Source organism: Helianthus annuus, chromosome 2 (assembly GCF_002127325.2).
Source record: "Helianthus annuus cultivar XRQ/B chromosome 2, HanXRQr2.0-SUNRISE, whole genome shotgun sequence".
Lineage (NCBI taxonomy): Eukaryota > Viridiplantae > Streptophyta > Magnoliopsida > Asterales > Asteraceae > Helianthus > Helianthus annuus.
In genome coordinates this window covers 171,603,836-171,622,423 of record NC_035434.2, presented here as the reverse complement: position 1 = coordinate 171,622,423, position 18,588 = coordinate 171,603,836, and the positions used below count along the sequence as shown (strand labels likewise).

The window sequence follows — 18,588 nt, the reverse complement described above, 5'->3', positions numbered from 1 at the left end:
TCCCACTTAGCCGAGTAATCATTTACTATGAATGTTAGATAAGCCTGATCAGGAGTTAACACTCATTTTAGCCTTAAACAAGTACTATAGCAGAGAAATACAGCCGTTGAATCATTATGCGACTCAGGACCCCCATTAATCATACTATAGCCTTAATTTAAAACCTAATCGTTATGATCAAAATACGCATAAGCCCTTTGTTTGATTTGTAACTATATTTGTCTATATGCCATTATGCCGGCTTGACATATTCTTAGAGACATACAAAATCAAACTGATGAGGAAAATTAACTAATACTTAGTCATTCATAGTACGATATGCAGTTGCGCACGACCATCAATTAATACCCGTCTATGAGCTCTCCTAATAAGACTTATGGGTAATAGCCCTTCAGTTATAGGATCCTTAAGCATATCATGAATGTATTCGATACAAAACTTAGTTTCCTCAATTCGTTCATAAACGAATAATTAATTGCGTATCGAAATTTAATGCAGCACCTCTTGAACTGTTACTGTTCAAGGAGTCATGGTAGCTGACTTTATCACACTAATTCTTCAAAACATTAATTATATGGAGTTAATAAACTTATGAGTCCACTGATAAATTTCCAACAACATTTAGTGATTATATTATGTCGTTATAACTTAGGTTGTTGATATCAGTCCATTATGACTCCTCCATGAGATAGGTTTTGTCTGCTGACATAAAGATATACCCGAAATTACATTTTGTAATCTTTGAATATCACAAAATTAGAGTAATAAACTCTCTCGTTTCTTTTAAAGATATTGTAATACTCCATTAGATGCTACACATTAATCTAGACATATCTAGTGTGTTGCAATGTGAGTAATATCTAAACGAGTATAGACTTAAACTTACATAAGGCTTCCAATTAATGAAGCATAAGGAAATAATTTCATTTATCCTATTATCCTCTAAAGGAGAGCAGTATTTTGTTACATATGTAAGGACCCATTTAATGTTAAACTTATGGAACGAAACTAATGTCCCATTGGGTCTATCTCGGTACGTTATGATATCTATTACATAAGAGACATCTCTGAGATCTATTATATCAAAGTTTGTGTTAACAATGCTTTGACTTATGTAACATATACTTGTCAAAAGAATATCATCTATATAGGCAAGTTTATCTTAGTTGCTCCCACTCATTTTGAGGTAGGTTCATTAATCCACTTGATTCTTGATGAAAATAATTACGTTAAGATTTCATCATATTATGATGTTTGTATTAACCCATACATGGATTTTATTGGCTTACAAATAAAGTGTTCTTTAACCTTCAGTTTGGAACTTTCAAGTTGTTTTATGAACATGTAAATATGTCAGCCATTTGTTAAGGAAAATTGTTTTTAATGTCCATCTAATGTAGCTTTAAACCATTATAAGCTACTAGAACAGTGATGATCCTCAAAGAAATCTTTGATAATTTATCTCTTCCTAAGTATAACCTTTGACAATCAATCATGCTTCTTAGTGTCTTAACGCTTATATTAGGATTTGGTTTAGTTATGAGCACTCTTAGGTAATTCAATCAAATCCCAAACGTTACACGAACACATAAAATCAGATTTACTAGAAAACTGTTTTATTCCATTCAGATGATTGATTTACGCTAATGGCTTGATTTTAAGAGATAGGATCATTAAACATTTCCAAAAATCCATTTCAACTTCATTAGGGAGGTTATGTAATCATCAAAGTTAGTAGGCTTTTAAACCTAGATGACCTCCTGAGTTGATTATTGGGTTCATTAGAAGTTTCAGTTTTATGGATTAGCTCTTGGTTAGGTTGCTATCATTTTCATTCTAAGTTTGTAAGAGTTGGTGCAGTATGGTGTACAAGAGGTGTAATCGGAGTTAAATTCGGAGTGAAATTTAATGACACTCTTCCCCCCGCCTCTTGTATTCCTTGCAAGTGATAAGGACTTTGACTGCTCCCACCGACCTTAGAAATCTTTAGGAACTCAGCATGCTTAGGGTCAATATTTAACAACCAACAAATTCTAATAGAGAAAACAAATTAATGACGTTAGTCGTTGTGATTTCTCTTGTTGAGGATTATGTTAGTTTAGGTAAGAAATCTAAGTGTGCCCACAATTAAGCAACAATGAACCTTTTGTAAGAGTAGCATTAGATTTTAAGGAGACAAGTATTGATGGAACAGTGTCATGATGGAGCGGTGTCTTGTACAAGAGGTACAAATTTAGGTAATGTAAAATTTTCACTCCCCCACCTCTTGCAACTATTGCAAGTTATTATTAAGACACTTAATGCTCCCACTGATCTTTAATATCTCTAGAATGCTACAAGATAAGTTTTAATGAGCTACGTGACGTGGGAACCTATCACATATACGTTAGACTTTATTTGATTTCTTTAATGTCCAGATATCATAAGAAACTTGAGGGACATATTTAATAGAAATCTTATTAAGTATATATATATGAATAGATTTCTTCTAAGACCGTGGGCCATATGTGACAAAATTTAGATACAAGTTGATAGTCTGTTAAATGATAAATGAATTATGTCTGAATATTCCATTTGGAATAAGTTCCACGACTGTCAATGAATGACTTATGATGGACCCATGCTTATTCCTTAAGCCAAAGTCATATTTTAGGGCTTTAACGTCATGATTTAAAATCACTTAAAATGAGATTAGATGAAAAAATCATCCTGATTAACCATGTTATGATTTCTCATGAATTTTGGTTATAATGGATGAAATTTATAAGTCTCTTTTCCTTTTGTCAAATTATCATTTGCATGATGACAAAAGTTGTGAAAAAGTAAGGTATCATCTAGTTTCATCTTAGTAATGTTTCTATCCAGATATTTAGAACAAATAAGAGGAGAGTTTAAGATAAGTGTGACTTTATGTTGACTATGCAAACCTCACAACCTTCATAACATTGCTTAATCATGATACTATATTCTGATTAATCTTCAGAATATATAAGGTATCGAAAGGCGTTGTTAGAAGACTGCTTATTATGGTTCTTATAGCCTTAACAATTAATTTTGTCACTAACTCTCATGTTAGTTATTTGTTGACTTCTGGTAAGGAAACGTTTAAAACTAGAGTCAACTAATCATGTGTTAATAGGAATATCAAAGAATTATCAGACTTAAATATCATTAGTAAGTTACTATCTAATTAATTTATCCAACTGTTCTTTAGAATAATGGATAGTCTCGTTGCTTATGCCTAGTCTAATGACATAATTATGCAGTGAGATTTTCCCTTGAAGAACCTTAACGTTGGGATTAGCACTTGTAATTTATCTATGGACCTTAGAACAATCCTCTCTTAAGGTTTTAGTGGTTGTAAGGTGAATAACATCTTATTTTCCAGTTTCAAACATTTATTTCTATGTACATATGTTGCTTATCAACACACTTGTTATACTTTGTTATTTTTGAGTGTTATAGTTGATTTATAAGGCATCAAATTGTACAAGTGAAAATCTTAGTATGTAATGTACTGGAAAAATATACTTATTTCCATGTGTAAGCCCTTAACTTTATGGGTCATGGTATTGTACATTGTTATGTATTCACATATACCACTTAGCTTTATAATTTATAATTTTAAATGAAGGCATGCATCTTAGGAGTTCTAATGATTATTCCACAATTATAGATTAGTCTTAGGAAAGACCTAATCTGTAATAACCTTTTAGTGAGAGCACTTATGTTACAGAGTTCTTGATTATCATAAGAGACATCATGTTTGATTTGCCCTATTCATCATGCTCTACTTTTCTTCTGTAGTGCTTTATCAGAAGAGGGCAATAGGATAATCGTGTCTTAAGAGATAATCAAGGATTTAATTTAAGAGCTAATTCTTATAGAAACTTTAAGCAAAACATATTAGATTTAGGAATAAGAGTGGATGAGATATAGATTTATAGAAGAAAATTATAGTGAGTAAAATTATGGGTACTAAGAATAAGGCAGACAAAATGATCACAAAAATTAATTGAGGATCATTAATATAAGGATCATTATGTGAAGAGGTTGTGATATGTCTATTACTAACATCAAAATAATAGACTACTTAAAGTTCTACTTAAACGAAGACAAAACAGCTTTGGCCAGAAGTGTAATCATTTAAGCATGTGTGCAAAGTGGTTGTAACAAATCAGCTTTGGCCAGAAATTGAGACAATCACTTTAGTTATGCACTTGTTAAGTATGCCATCTATGAAGGAATTAAATCAGCTTTGGCCAGATATTAAGACATTCATGTTTATGATGCACACTTAACATAGCTTTCGTAATACTTGAATGATAAGTAGATGCATCAAATCAGCTTTGGCCAGAAGTGATACTTCAGAAGCTCATTCAAGTAAGCCATTTTCGTTTTGTAAAACATTATTTGATCCTCATTAATTAACTAAGTAATTACAAAAACCAATCATTTAATAGCAAACCACCTGTTAGGATCGAACTCCACGGTGAGTTCGCTGGGGGGTGCAGGGGAACAGCGTGCCCCCGCACGGGGTTCGGGGCGGAGCCCCGAGCTAAATCTTAGTTCACATTAAACAGCCTAAAATAATGAGGTTTTGAGTGAGATCTCGACTGAGTTATGAGATCTTGAGTCAGTTATGAGGTCTCGAGTTAAGTCTCGACTCAGCTTATAACATTATGAGGTCTCGACTCATTAATGGTCTCGAGTCGCAACCTCAGTGTCTCGAGTCGTAATCATGGTCTCGACTGCTGTGAATTATGAGATCTCGACTCCTTATGAGGTCTCGAGTCGTAACCATGGTCTCGAGTTGTGACCTTTATGGTCTCGAGTCGAGACCTTTGTCTCGAGTTGTACAGATTTAAGCCCTTAGTCGAAACCTCAGTGGTCTCGAGTCGAGACCTTATGATCTCGAGTCAAAATCGTTGTCTCGAGTTGTAAACATTTGAGAACACTTATGATTTCGAGTCGAGTTCTTGTGGTCTCGAGTCGAGACCTTTGTCTCGGGTGGTTAAAACTTATCTCGAAACTTCTGTTACAGCTATTAATGTGAAAACATAACCGAAAATTCGAATTGTTAGGGATTTTGAGATATGGTTTCCTGTTTTAGTGATGATCTAATTTTATAATAATATTTCGAAAATTCATCTGATTATCAATTAACAGATTTCGAAAATCTTTAGAATGCAAAACAGATCAAAACAGGAAATAACACTCAAAATCCAAATTATATTCCAAAACATAAAGGAATTTCGAATTTTTATAAGAACACATGATGAACCCTAAAAAATAAAATAATAATTCTGGAACCTGAAACCTGAAAATTAAGGATTCTAAAGCAGATTTCGGACATTAATATTAACCATATGATTTCGAGGTATATAAAATACATTCTTTTCCTTTCTTTTTCCCGAAACAGAGGACTCGGGACATGTAACTCGAAACTGGCCATGAGTTTTATTATGTTTTCAAAAGTTTCTATTTTCCAGATTTCTATCCCAGAATAATGGAAACAGAACTGATTAATCAACATATGCTCTGATACCACATGTTGGTCAGTTCTGTTTAGACATAATGGAAAACATGAAAACATACCTGATTGCAGCAGTACAGGCCAACAGAGAATCCAGATGGAGACACAGCGATAAGGTTTGACATGATTGTCATCTTGGTCTGGTTCCTCCTTAGGGTGCAATCTAATGATGGTGATGGTAAGAAACCGACAAGGGAATCGGTTATGGAGAGGGAGGCGAGATTGATGTTATGTGCTATTAGGGTTTGTGAAATTGTCTAACCCTTTAACCTCCACATTATTCTCCTTATATATGCACCCAAGAGGAAACCCTAATTAGTTAATAAGGGTAATTAGGCCCATCAACAATTACCAACTAATTATTTAATAGGATTGTTATATATTTTGATCCATATAATGTAAATGATTATAATGGCTACTAGATTAAATATAAAATAAATATATTTAATCTTACAGTATTTACTTGAAGCTTCCCAAATGTTGTGGCAAACGATTTTTCTAGTTTCGGTTGGGTTTTTGTGATGGGCGCATAAAGATAAAGAGTTTGACGATAAGCCAAAAACATCTGGCTATCGTCGTGGAGGAAATAAAGGTGAGTGTGTTTTTATCGGTTGAAAACAGGGTGAAACATAGGAATTGGACATCCAGTGGCGGACTCACCTTATGGGGTGAGTGGGCGGCCGCACCCCTTGAAAAAAAAAATTAGTGGTATTTTTCGCAAAAAATCCCGACCGCACCCCTTGGAAATTTTTGTCCGCGCCCCTTGAAAAATTCCGACTGCACCCCTTGGAAATTTTCGTCCGCACCCCTTAGAAAAAAATGTTAGGAATTTATATAAAAAAATTGTGAACACGGATTGAAACCCGATCAAATTATGTAAACAGGTTAGCCCACTAACCCCTTTAATAAAACTTAAATTCAATCCATCAAGCCCAATAACGTAATACCCATTCAAGCCCAACCCAAGTACTAGTTTTGTTAAACAAAATCAATCCACATAATAAAAAAATTCAAATCGCTGCCACTTGCCAGCGACTTCCGCCCTCCGTCTGCCTCACTTCAGCGGCCAGCGACAGCATAATTCCGACCGGCGACTATAAAAAATCCTGGGTCCACCATTGTGGACATCCAATTGCTTCGATTTGAATTATCCAGAGAATGTCTTATATAGATATCCAATATATCAAAAAAAATGGATAATCAAACCTATTTCTCGATTCAATAGAAGTCTAAAGAGGTGGATAGGGTACCAAATAACGAGAGATATGTAAAAAGTAGGTCCGATTACGCCTATTCATAATCCTAAATGGAATGTAACGACGTACACGGACTCAAGAACTTTTCAAAGAAGCGATTGGGGGACTTAACCAAAAATTTATGGGGTGATCAGGAATTTTTTTTTCTTAATATGGAAGGCGGTTAACCCCATCGTTATATAGTCATTATGATTTTGTTAATGCTAAATGCGATTCTGAAAAGGTTTTATGATGCCAGGGCCTAAACTAGTGAAACCTCTATTTATTAGGACTAGTGGGAATGCCCGCGCGTTGCAGCGGGTGTCCCGAATGATTTCATATTTAATTTGTTTTTTCGATTATATACGTATAACTGAAAATGAGCCACTATGAATTATATATTAAAGATTAAGAGATGCAACCGGTAGCTAGACGGTTCAGTGTTCCGAATAGATCTTGTAAACATTGCTTAAAACACAGTAAGAACAAACTTGTTTTGTATATTCGTTATCAAAATATCAATTAGAAGACACGACTTGCAAAAGTAAAAAGAGGAGCTTATTGAATCATAGAAAGGTAAACTAACCAATTCTATCTGTGTTTACAACCAAAGAGAAGGTTATTGGATCAAAGATAGGTAAACTAATAAAGATCTAGTATTATATTATCAATAATGAAATTCTTGAAAAATATCTAGTTTGCAACTCCCAATAGTCTTTAGTTTGCTTTGTAACTTCACCATGTTCTTTAACAAGTCTTTCTTTCCATTGTTCTTTGAACCTGCAAATCCCATGTAGTATTCCTTGTTGATCAATGTTCACTCACAAGATTTTATAAACTTAATATTACTACTTACCTTCACTTTAAAAGTAAATTGAGTCCGACATGCTCACTGAATTATAATAGGACGTACCAAACAAATCGGACAAGTGATACTGTATTCCAAATTTGCATAACATGGAAGCACTTTATATTCGTCAAAGATCATTACCATAAGGTAGACCTGGCAAACGGGTCGGGTCGGGTCATGGGTCAAACGGGTTCGGGTCAATTATAAAAAAGGGTTGTTTTGGTTCGGGTCGAAACGGGTCTGGGTCAGAACGGGTCCAGGTCAGAACGGGTGCAATCTATTGTTTTCTTAAGCATATATTATAGAAATATAATATAGTTTATGTGGCATGCCACATGCACACAAGTACTTTTGATATTCGAGTATCAAAGTCAAAATTAGTAAACACCACATTCTTACATCAGATGTAATCTTTAACTTAAACAATACCTTCATATAATGCTTTGTGATAGCAAAAGTCTCAAGCAAAGGAACATATTGTGAAAGATCAACTAATGTAAAATTATTTCCTCCTGGTATAGACTCAATGCCTTTTTCTAGTTCTATCTGCATTAAAACATATTTAAAATAACATCATCAATTGAAGAAGCTTTAATTCATAAATGGTTATATAGAACTAACCAAAAAGAAAGACTGGAGCAGCGTGCACTTGGAAATGAAACGTTGAAGCATTTGAGCAGAAACCTCAACATTCCGAAAAGTCATGCTCGTCAACAAACTAACCCCGTTAAACGTCAATGGTGGTTCCAAAGTACAATTGTGGAGATGTACAACCTCTAATCCTTGCAATGAAAAGAACAAAACCGGTAACTTGAAAGATCTATTATCACTAAAAATAAAGAGTTGTTTCACTGTACTTCCCCTTGCAAGATAACTTATTATTTGGGCAAACTCAGACTCCATATGAAGATGAACAAACGAGCAGTCGAACTCTACTATTGTCGGACCATTGTGTAATAATAGATAACGGAAGATGGCACTGACAAGCTTATACTTGTTCAACTGTCTGTAAGAACAATTAGATGGCAACGTAACCATATTATCTGTAAATACAAGTTTAGGCATACCCCGCCAAGTATACCGCCATCTCTTTGACAAAACACTCGTTCTCACCCAGTGTACTTCGGAGTGGCATACGAGTTAGAATATCTTTAATAATGTTTTGGGGAAGGGTGCTGATGAAATCCGAATTTAGGCTTTGAGTTCTTGTTGGGGTTTGATGCTCCATATTATAATAGTGCTGCTGCATGGTAGAATGTAAAAACACAATCAAACAACTTAATCCTAAATTCCTTACTCGACAACAATAGTTAGGAGTTGACAACTAATTTTGACTTTGGGACTGGGTACACTATATGCTTATAAAAACGGAATCATACCTATCAGTCACATACAGTGACATCTAGAGCATTAAAAATGGACATCTAGAGTGTAAATTCAGCAGCATATAAGCTGCACATCCGAGGATCATTGTGCTTAGAATCGATGTCAATAAGAGTTAGATCATTTCCATCTTCCACTTTGTTGAGAATCTCGGTTTCTCCTACAGAATTCAATTTAGATGACCAGTTCCTTTCAACTATTATTGTCGAAACTTAAAAAGCAACCATTACCTTCAATCAGGAACCATGAGCCGATTAAGCTACCGCATCCCATCATTGGTCGGCGCTGTAACCATCGGGTAACCGCCATCGCCACTTTGAATCCCAAAATAATCTAACTTTTATATCAAATAACTATCAAAGTAACAAACGAATATTAAGAAAAATTACTAATTCTTCGATCATAATGTATACGAAACGAATAATAAGAAAAATTACCAATTCTTCGATCAAATAACTATCAAAATAATCAAACTTTTATATCAAACAACTATCAAAGTAATAAACGAATAATAAGAAAAATTACTAATTCTTCGACCGTAATGTATACGAAACGAATAATAAGAAATTAAGAGTATATAGATTGACGAATTTACCTTGAGATAGGAACTTGGAGAACGATAAAGGGGCAGCAGTTGAGCTCCAGAACAACGGATTTGTGTCGATTAACACCATTAGCAGGCTTACATCATCAGTGATTAAGTTGAAACTTGAATGTTAAAATTAAAACAAAAAAAAAAAGAAACCTATTGATGAATGAAGATAATAGTAATGACTAATTAAGTGTATATAGATTGACGAATTTACCTGCATACTGCTTTGATGTAACAGGGTTCATACTTGGTTTGTTTGTTTGTTTAAGGACAGATTACCTGGTTGATCCAACTGAAAACCAGAATCACAAAGTTAGTCTACGGAGTATTGCAACCAACAAGAAACATCACTTTCATCAGTTTATCAAGCCAGTCCTGAAACCTCTATTAATTCATACCAGTCCTGCAACACATTTAATTAAACTCTTTAGGAAAACCTCCTTTTACAGTAAATCAGTAACACATGCTATTTAAATATGCGATTCTAACTCTTTTTAGGCAGGACAGAAGAGACAAACCTTACCCTTGTTTTCTCATGTATGAAAGTTGTTTTTATGTATGCCGCCCAACTGCAACATAACCTGAAACCACAATCCATAAGTTCAATGGGCCATGAGAGTTTAATAAAAACAGATACATTTAACGTACCTGAAATCAACCCCTAATCATCATCGGACTCTTCTACGGTGTCGGCACTGCCTGGGTTCGTGACAGAGCCCTAGCAACCCAAAACCGCTTCCATCTAGTATTGATTCCGACTGCCACCATAGCTTCTTCATCACCGTTGCCACCAAGGGTCACCGATCTTCAGGCTCTTTGTGTTTGGATCAGACTGCAAATATAGCACATTATGCAACCAAAATCAAGAATATTTATAATAGAACCATCATGAAGCCTCATAGAAAAACAAACTATATCTCATCAGAGAAGATGAAACCCTAGATCTCAAAAAATCATATGTAGTTACAAGAAACCAATACCTCTCAAAAAATCCCATGATCGGAAACCTTGCCAATGATCACATCGCCGTCTAAACTTGCCAAAAACCTTTCCCTTTGTTCGAACCCTAGATCACTGGTCCGACATCATCTTCGTGCTTGTGCCAAATCCCAATGATCGGAAAAACGTTAGTAAACCCCAAAAACGTTACCTGAGTGCACATCGTCATCCCCGTGTCTTTTTCTTCTCGGCTTCAAACATCATCAGGAGTTTTAAATTGGAATGGAAGGAGGAGATGGCGATGAAAGCCTTAATTAGTGAAGCAGATATACTACTGTAGGGTTTCAAGAGATAAATGGTGAAGCGACGACGAATCACCAATTCAGGGGAAATCAAGAGACGCCAGTTTGATCCTCAAATTATTACACGCTTTTATTAGGGTTGTTTTAGAATTCCATGTGAAATCCCAAGATTAACCCTGCAGCGTCTTAAAACTTTGGAGAACAATGGCTTTAAGCACCTTGTACATGTTGCTTTAAAATTGATACTTTTGGCAAAATTACCATCTTGTACATCACTTCTCCTTTTTAATATACTAGTGGGGAACCCGCGCGTTGCGGCAGAATCGACAATTTACATCGATAAAAATGGAGCCAGTGTTATAAATATTGCTTGGTATACGTAAAGATTTATAAGATACAATTCAAAGTGCATATACACATTAATGACTCCATTGTTTATAAGATACAATTTGAAGTGCATATATATATATTCATTGCTAAATTTGTGTAAGATGGGGTGTCCGCCTCTGTATTGTTGTTGGCTTGCTGCAACTGAAATATTGAAAAAAAGTTAAAAGTTAAAGCAACATTGCTTAATAATGACACAAGTAAACTGTTGATTTAGACCTAAGAATACATAAATGGATTCAATGCTTCTTAGTCAACATAATCAACTACTGTATATTAATATAAATCATGTCTTAAAATGAAACTTATATTGGAGTATTGGAATTCCCAGCCTCGGTCTCAATCTGCATTCCTAATGTTATCGTATTAATTAAACTGCAACAAGACCCCCCTGGATTCTTATTTTCATCGTTGTCAAATTCGCCTTTTGATTAACAGCTGACGGTGGTCTCATTTGCTTCGTCGACTTTTGATCATTTCTTTGGGGAAATGCTGCTATTGATTTGTATAAAGCAGCTCGTCTTTTGGAAGCATTGTTTGAATCTGAGTTATTCGTATTATCATGCAAGGCTTGTGGATGGTTTTCCGATGAGATTTGAACCGTTGCAGCCTTGATTGATGTCATTTCAGCTACTGGTTGAACAATTTGACTATGGAAGTCAAGAAACTGGTCAAAACAGTCTGCTGGATTTTCAGGGTTGGCTGATTTGCTCAAACTGGATATATTCCTATAGTGATTAAATGTTAGATTTAACAAAGTGAACCAGTGCCGACATAAAAAAACGTAAACTAAAAGTTATTCATACTTGAGGGAACAAACAACTGTTTCAGTGGCTTGGCTGAGGCATCTCTAAGTGCTTGAAGGGCAATCTTCTGAGCTGTTTCGCGTTGCTGAATGGCTTCCTGAAATGATAATGATATAGTTTTATTTATATTTTTCTCATAAATTCAATAACACAAATCCAAATCGCTTTCTTGAATTCGAATTCAGTTTCAAAACTTTCAAATTCAAATAATCAAACAACCCGTAAAACAAGTTGTAACTTTTGAAGTATGTTTATAAAGCCAAAAACTCAAGACACTCGGCATGGGTTTATAAAAAGATTGCAGTTTTTGAATTTACCTTTCCCAGAAGGCCAAGTTTTCCTGGTAAATTAAACGATAAGCCGGTGTCCCCATATGGAGAATGTAGGTATTATTAAGGCTTTCACCCTGAAAGCAACAAAATTAAACTCACAACACATAAACTCCTACTTTATATCAAGAGAAAGAAAAAGAATATACCAAGTGAACCCCCTGACGCTGGTAACTATCTTTGAACCCTTTCGATTTATTTCACAGATTTGTGCCCATGCCTTCTGGTACTTTTCTTCCGTGCCACTCTAAATTATTATTCATTATTTTACATATAAGAAAAAGATGACCAGACAATTCAGTTATATATAAGTAGTGGATTTTCATTCATAGACTGAATAATGTGGATGTTGATTGCGATGGTTTTGTGGGCCATAAGACTGTAAAAATCACCTGAAGAGTGACGAATATTATCCACTTGACTTCTTCCTCAGGAAGCCGAGACCTTCATATAATTGACAAAAAAAATTAACAAATAAGTAAATCATTCAAACAAATCTACCCTGGCAAGTAAAGATATAAGTATTTACAAAACTAACCACAGAGCTGCAAGATCTATTGAAGCATAGCTGTAACGACCATCTTTCTCCGTAGCTACAAGAGGAAGTGCCTTTTTTCCTTCAATAATTTTTATCACCTTAGCGCCTTCGTCATCTTTAATCAAACCCTTATCATTGAGCTCCTTTAGAGCCAGAGGAATGTAGGGATTATAAAAGCTTTCACCCTGAAAGCAACATAATTAAAATCTAACACATAAACTCCATCAAGAGAAAGAAAAAAAAAAGAATATACCATTTCTTCCAGGTGAACCCCCAAACGCTGATACACTTTCTCGAAACCCCTTCGACTTATTTCACAGATTTGTGCCCATGCCTTCGGGTACTTTTCTTCCTTGCCACTCTAATTTGATATTCATTATTTACAGATAAGAAAAAAATGACCAGACAATATTATATATATATATACATATATATATATATATAGACTGAATAATGTGGGCCATATAACCATTTAAAATTCACCTGGAGAGCAACAACTGCCTTTCGGGCTCTCTCTTTGAATTCATCATCACCATCAAATCTCTGTTTTGATGCCTTATAGAACAACTACCAATTGAGAAGGTATGTAATTAGAAGCATTCACATGACAATGAGATTCCACAAGTGGTGTATATGAAATTAAGAGTAACTATGCTCACCTCTAGTTCTCCAATATCCTGATCAGTAACCTCCCCATCTGGGAACTTCTCAAAGAGAAACTCAATCAACATTCCAAACTGCATTATTTATTTACACATGCTTCTTAATTAGTTCCCAAAATTTATAATAATAAAAAAAATTCACTAAAGAAGCATGTACCTGAGTGCCCCAATCCCCAACATGGTTTCTGCGAAGCACATCAACTTTAGAATACTCAAGCATACGGGCTATCGTGTCTCCAATAAAAACCGTATTTTCCAAACATCATGCCCGCACAGCTGGTGGGCCTTCAACATCAGCTTACTACCTGGGTCCAACCCACTGAGAAGATTCGAAGAAATAAGCATGATACCCCTGTGATGGGACTTCATTACCACCGTAAAAATCCAACCATGGGCCTTAATAAACAGCGAAAACCCAGGGCCCACATCACTGTTCCATTTACACCAGTTCCAGGACCTGTTCAGCAACAGAAAATTGTTCCCCAGTAGTAGTAACTTTCCAATTTTCATGTAGTTTTCCATAATACCCCTAGTGTAACGACATAAGGGCTCCTTAACATCATCAGGCCTGCAGCTAATTCTACCATTTTTTATACGAAACATATGCAGCATGTCCTTCAACAGCAGCAAAATACCCCAAACCAGGGCCTTCACAACTTGCAGCAGACACACGGGTAAACCTTAAAAGTCAACAAATTCATCAACCCCCTTTTCATTTAGAACCTAAACGAAGAAAAGACAAAAGGTTAACAAACCTTTAATTTCAACCCGTCAACGATTCCAGAACCTGAAATAATGTAAAAGTTCACTATATCTGCCCACTCCAATATACGGAAAATACCTCTGCAAGTTAAGTTATACGAGACGATTAGTTTTGGGCTTTTTGGTCATTTAACATGTCCATGATGAATACTGAATACTCACCCTTCATACTGCATTGTTACTGTGTTGCCAATGTCGGCAAATTTACGGTCTTCAAAAATAAGGAAATTATGTTTGTCTTTTTCATCATTATTCTCTCCAAGAGTAGTGCGCCATCGGTTTTACCTTAAAGCCCATCGTCACCAACCTTGGTAGTTCTGAAATCAGGAGCCACCGACTCAGTCACGCCTCATGGCAAGTCACAGAATAATATAGAAAACAAACCATTTTAGCACTCACTGGTGTCTGGTCTACATGGCAAATCGAGCAGCAGTTTTATCACTTGAATGGATCAAAGTCTACTCTGACTACAGCAAGTCAAATCAATGCGATTCCAAATCTTTATAAAAAATGATATACCAAATGGCCCGAACTTTCAACATCAAGATCGGTAACAATTCATAAATTTAACTAACTTTAAACAAAATTTCATCCAGCTTCACTTGGATGCAACAAACAGCATTGTCAACAATCGTTATACCAGGGGAACAAATTAACAAATAACAAACCCTACACATATAATCATATGAAAAAAGGGAAACACAAGAGACACAAAAGAATCAGAATTCACATACCTTGAACGATTTTAGGGTCTTGTAATGAAATCTACAAAATCCAATAAACACTCCAAACAATCAAAATCAAATTAATAGAAAAACAAAAAAACAAATCAAAGCACCTAGGGTTAGGGGTTACCTATTCCTGAATCTTCGTGGGAGGATCTCAAATCAACGGTAATCTTCGTTTTCACCTTGCAGTTCTGACATTGAACCCTAGATTTTTGAACAATCTATCCATCTCACAAGATCTGGTTGATTGAGGTAAGAAATGAAAAACAAGCCAGAGGGGAGATGGGATTCATCACCATTGATGGAAGGTTTAAGAATCGAACATTAGGTTATAGGGGAGATGGGAACTGACGAGCACCGAAAGGTCGCATTGAACCATGGCGATTGATGTTCAAGAACGACAATGAGTTAAAGCAGGGGTGAAATCCCTAAATTGCCACCACGGTGTCTTAAAATTATGTGCTATTTTCTAATATAATGGCTTGTATTGTGTTGTACATAATGCTATAAAATTTATACTTATGGTAAAATTACATATGTGTACATCACTTCTCCTTTTTATAATAGTATAGATTATAGATATTATAGATATAGATAGAAATAGGAGTGTCACATCTCACCCTCTCTAACTACTATTAAATTATTAATGACAATTGGAATTTTAATAGCCACATTTGTTATCTTTTTGTGATGTTTTATCTCTAACTTTATAAAATGTCATTTGTACTGCCTAGAGTTTAACATACTTTCTTTTTTGTACGTGTCGGTTTAAATACAAATTGGTTCGCGTTTTGACGTAGATTTTTTTTTCAGATTTCGTCAGGTCAAATATACTATATTTTCGTTCTTATTTTTATGTATGTTTTTAGTTGATTACTTGGTGTTATAAATTCGTGTATTTGTTGTTTGTTTTCTCCGGTTTCGGTCATCGTTCAGTTAGCACAGTTTTACACTCCCGACCCGCAATCCGGGGTCTTAAGACTAGTTTATTATAAGTTTCTAACAAAGTCTCCGTACACAAATCTATAAGTTGGTGATGAATAAAACGACAATTATAGTTGTTAAAGTGGTGTGTTATAAAAATTTTTGAAGTCGGTCACGCCCCACATTAGATAATCTGCCTTCTAGTTCATTGTATATTATTCTAAGAATCTTTGACTTTAACCTTTTTCAATATCCCTTTCTAGTTACCATTTAATACTCCTATTTAGTGGTATGCAATCAACTATGTAGTGGGTTGAATGGTCATTAAATTGAACTAATTTCATTTACCATTTAACAACATGTGTAGTGATTTGAGCGAATAAAGTCTCTATTCTTGAGCGTTTTCCGTCATGTGGCAGTACAGTCAGCAAGGAACATTATTGGGCGTTTTTCTAAAATGGATGTAGTGGGGATGTGGGCATTATATTAAAAGGGGTGTTAAACAATTAAATAAAAAAAAAACATCTAAAAAATTGTATTGAGCAAGCATAGGAAAGAATGAATGTGATTGGCCAAACCATTTGATGTTTGGCGTGATTTAAAATACGCCGAAGGGGTTTTTTTGAAAAAAAAAACACACCAAAGAACGCCCATAGGGGTGAGGATGGGATATGATTGGGCATGATTGGGGACAAATTTTGAAAAAATCACACCCACTGCACATGGTCTAATACTCAAATTTAGTGGTATGCAATCAACTACGTAATGGGTTGAACAGTCATTAAATTAAATTAATTAATTTTATATATATATATATATACATATATATATATATATATATATATATATAGGGCAAGGATAAATCGAAAACCCACTCCAGTTGACTAAACCCTGAAAACCCAAGATCTACCATTGATTAAAAAAGATCAACAGCTGTGATCATTTTTGGTGTGAGTCTGATGTTACTTTGTCCTTTTTAGTAAGAGAAAGTACATGCAAGGGCATTATTGGCATCAAGTAAAAATTAGTGTCTTGGGATAAATGTAGTTGCATGTACATTACGGTCATATCCATCAGAAAATAAAAAAGGTCCATGCACCCTACCCTACAACATTCAAAATTCAAACCCCCAGTACAAAACTAAAATATTCCTCTTCTTTCCATTTTTTATCAAAAAATACACACAAAATTTCCCTCTCCCCTTCAACTGATCTTCGAGAGGAAGTTCGAAGAATTTATCTGCATGTTCCTCCACAAGAAAAACACACAAGCTTTAGCAACAACCTTCGTGGGGATTAATCTACAATTTCCGGTACGTCGACTTAAGTAGTTAATTTTTTCTTTCTTTTTGTTGTTTTTGGAGATCTGTTGGGATTTATTTCTACCATATGCAAAATCCGTTTTTGATTGTTTATTTTACACCATTCAGTGACGATATCGCATTTGATAGTATCTCACAACTGAAAAGATGTATCAGCCTTTTTTGGTATCATTTTTATTTGTTGTTGTTTTAAAGGTGCTAAAAAGAAAGAGTTTTATGTGGTTTTGACAATGCTACAAGAAAGTTTTTAGGGTTTTAACATTTCTACAAGATATTTTGTTAAAAATTTGGGTTGGAAATTACAAAATTGTAGTTTTTGACCCAAAAAAAAAGAATAGGGTATGGAAATTACAAAAAAAATGTAGTTTTTACTAAGTTGTTGATGTGTGGATTAACAAAAAGTTTAAAATAAAAAAAAAGTGTGATATGGTTCTAACCTTGTTTACATTTTTTGGGTATGTATTTTAAGTGTAACGCCCATGTGTATAATGGAAAAAATGTAAAATGAAACTTTTGTTATAACCTATTTCTTGTTATAAACCATGTCAATGTAGGAGATTGAAGATAGGCAAGAGAACAACAGGGATGAACTACAAAAGGAAAAAGGCAAAAATCCAACAAAATCACAAAAAGTGTCATCTTTATCAACTAACTATTTTTTGTACATTTTTTCATTTCTTTAAAAACAAAAAATGTGTTGTTACATTTTTTGCTATGTACTGTAACATGTATTCGCTTAAGAAAAAAACAATGTAACAACTGTCATTCGGATAAATTTGTAACTTTTTAGCGCAAATTTTGTTACACCAAAAAAACGTACCGTGACATGCTTTATTTATTTATTTATTTTTTGCACAAGACTTGTTACAAAAAAATGAAGATATATTATGCTACAAGTAAACGAATGGAAAAACATAGCAACTCAAGGGGAGTAGTCGGATAAAATTCTTACTATTTTGAGTGATCATAGTAATGTCATTATTTCTTGTTTTAGTTTTTATTATGATATACATATGTAATGTATCATAATTATGGGGGGCATGATATATGTAAAATTAATGCTCATAAACTATTGTCTTGTTAAATTTGTTACTTTTTGATAAATAGCTAATGCAACAATTGGCAAGTGGCGGGGTTTATATAACATATGAAAAAATAATTTGTTTTGTAATTAACACTTTTTATTTATTATATACTGGGTAAATGGTTGTATGATGTTTAAAAAGTCTTTGTGTACTTTAACAAGAAACAAAAGATACACATTTTTCTATTAAAAATGTGATTGAAAAAGATA

The 18,588-nt window shown here is 34.5% G+C and overlaps 2 protein-coding genes across 17 annotated transcripts; both read right to left on the bottom strand.

Moving 5' to 3' along the window:
* Nucleotides 1–7,311: 7,311 nt before the first annotated feature.
* LOC110900788 lies at nucleotides 7,312–11,025 on the bottom strand. 11 transcript variants are annotated; one of them, XR_004884365.1, is made up of 11 exons: nucleotides 10,577–11,025; nucleotides 10,245–10,428; nucleotides 10,120–10,177; nucleotides 9,995–9,999; nucleotides 9,811–9,888; nucleotides 9,600–9,712; nucleotides 9,235–9,357; nucleotides 9,001–9,164; nucleotides 8,243–8,864; nucleotides 7,628–8,167; nucleotides 7,312–7,551 (listed from the first exon to the last, which is right to left on the bottom strand). XR_004884365.1 is itself a non-coding variant. In XM_035985819.1 (6 exons), exons 4-6 carry the CDS (start codon nucleotides 8,847–8,849, stop codon nucleotides 7,910–7,912), a joined length of 804 nt encoding a protein of 267 aa, XP_035841712.1. In that variant the 5' UTR covers nucleotides 8,850–8,864; nucleotides 9,001–9,164; nucleotides 9,235–9,357; nucleotides 9,600–9,804; the 3' UTR covers nucleotides 7,312–7,909. The 11 variants fall into 11 exon arrangements, 1 of the variants encoding a protein (XP_035841712.1); XR_004884366.1 differs by having other exon boundaries at nucleotides 7,312–7,774; nucleotides 8,051–8,167; nucleotides 10,577–11,001; XR_004884382.1 differs by having other exon boundaries at nucleotides 7,312–8,167; nucleotides 10,115–10,177; nucleotides 10,577–11,001.
* A 380-nt stretch (nucleotides 11,026–11,405) lies between these two features.
* Nucleotides 11,406–15,480, bottom strand: LOC110927219 (arginine--tRNA ligase, cytoplasmic). Of its 6 annotated transcripts, XM_022170866.2 has the most exons (15): nucleotides 15,177–15,479; nucleotides 15,056–15,086; nucleotides 14,721–14,788; nucleotides 14,484–14,638; nucleotides 14,315–14,402; nucleotides 13,717–14,239; nucleotides 13,557–13,634; nucleotides 13,381–13,464; nucleotides 13,151–13,258; nucleotides 12,898–13,082; nucleotides 12,752–12,803; nucleotides 12,509–12,606; nucleotides 12,348–12,436; nucleotides 12,031–12,127; nucleotides 11,406–11,952 (listed from the first exon to the last, which is right to left on the bottom strand). In XM_022170866.2, exons 6-13 carry the CDS (start codon nucleotides 13,777–13,779, stop codon nucleotides 12,379–12,381), a joined length of 726 nt encoding a protein of 241 aa, XP_022026558.1. In that variant the 5' UTR covers nucleotides 13,780–14,239; nucleotides 14,315–14,402; nucleotides 14,484–14,638; nucleotides 14,721–14,788; nucleotides 15,056–15,086; nucleotides 15,177–15,479; the 3' UTR covers nucleotides 11,406–11,952; nucleotides 12,031–12,127; nucleotides 12,348–12,378. The 6 variants fall into 6 exon arrangements, with proteins under 6 accessions (XP_022026558.1, XP_022026551.1, XP_022026552.1 ...); XM_022170859.2 differs by lacking the exon at nucleotides 12,348–12,436 and having other exon boundaries at nucleotides 15,177–15,480; XM_022170860.2 differs by lacking the exon at nucleotides 12,348–12,436 and having other exon boundaries at nucleotides 14,721–14,784; nucleotides 15,177–15,480.
* Between the last annotated feature and the right edge of the window lie 3,108 nt (nucleotides 15,481–18,588).

What these genes read in the sequence shown, in the direction of transcription:
- LOC110900788 (XM_035985819.1), bottom strand. Translation starts at nt 8,849, where the DNA reads ATGGAGCATCAAACCCCAACAAGAACTCAAAGCCTAAATTCGGATTTC. An exon ending in ATGGCGGTATACTTGGCGGG is followed by an intron (nt 8,628 to 8,688) that starts GTATGCCTAAAC and finishes TTGTTCTTACAG; the next exon opens with ACAGTTGAACAAGTATAAGC. An exon ending in TGCTCCAGTCTTTCTTTTTG is followed by an intron (nt 8,168 to 8,242) that starts GTTAGTTCTATA and finishes GTTTTAATGCAG; the next exon opens with ATAGAACTAGAAAAAGGCAT.
- LOC110927219 (XM_022170859.2), bottom strand. Translation starts at nt 13,779, where the DNA reads ATGCTTGAGTATTCTAAAGTTGATGTGCTTCGCAGAAACCATGTTGGG. An exon ending in ATAGATCTTGCAGCTCTGTG is followed by an intron (nt 12,804 to 12,897) that starts GTTAGTTTTGTA and finishes AATTATATGAAG; the next exon opens with GTCTCGGCTTCCTGAGGAAG. An exon ending in TAATATTCGTCACTCTTCAG is followed by an intron (nt 12,607 to 12,751) that starts GTGATTTTTACA and finishes ATAATAATTTAG; the next exon opens with AGTGGCACGGAAGAAAAGTA.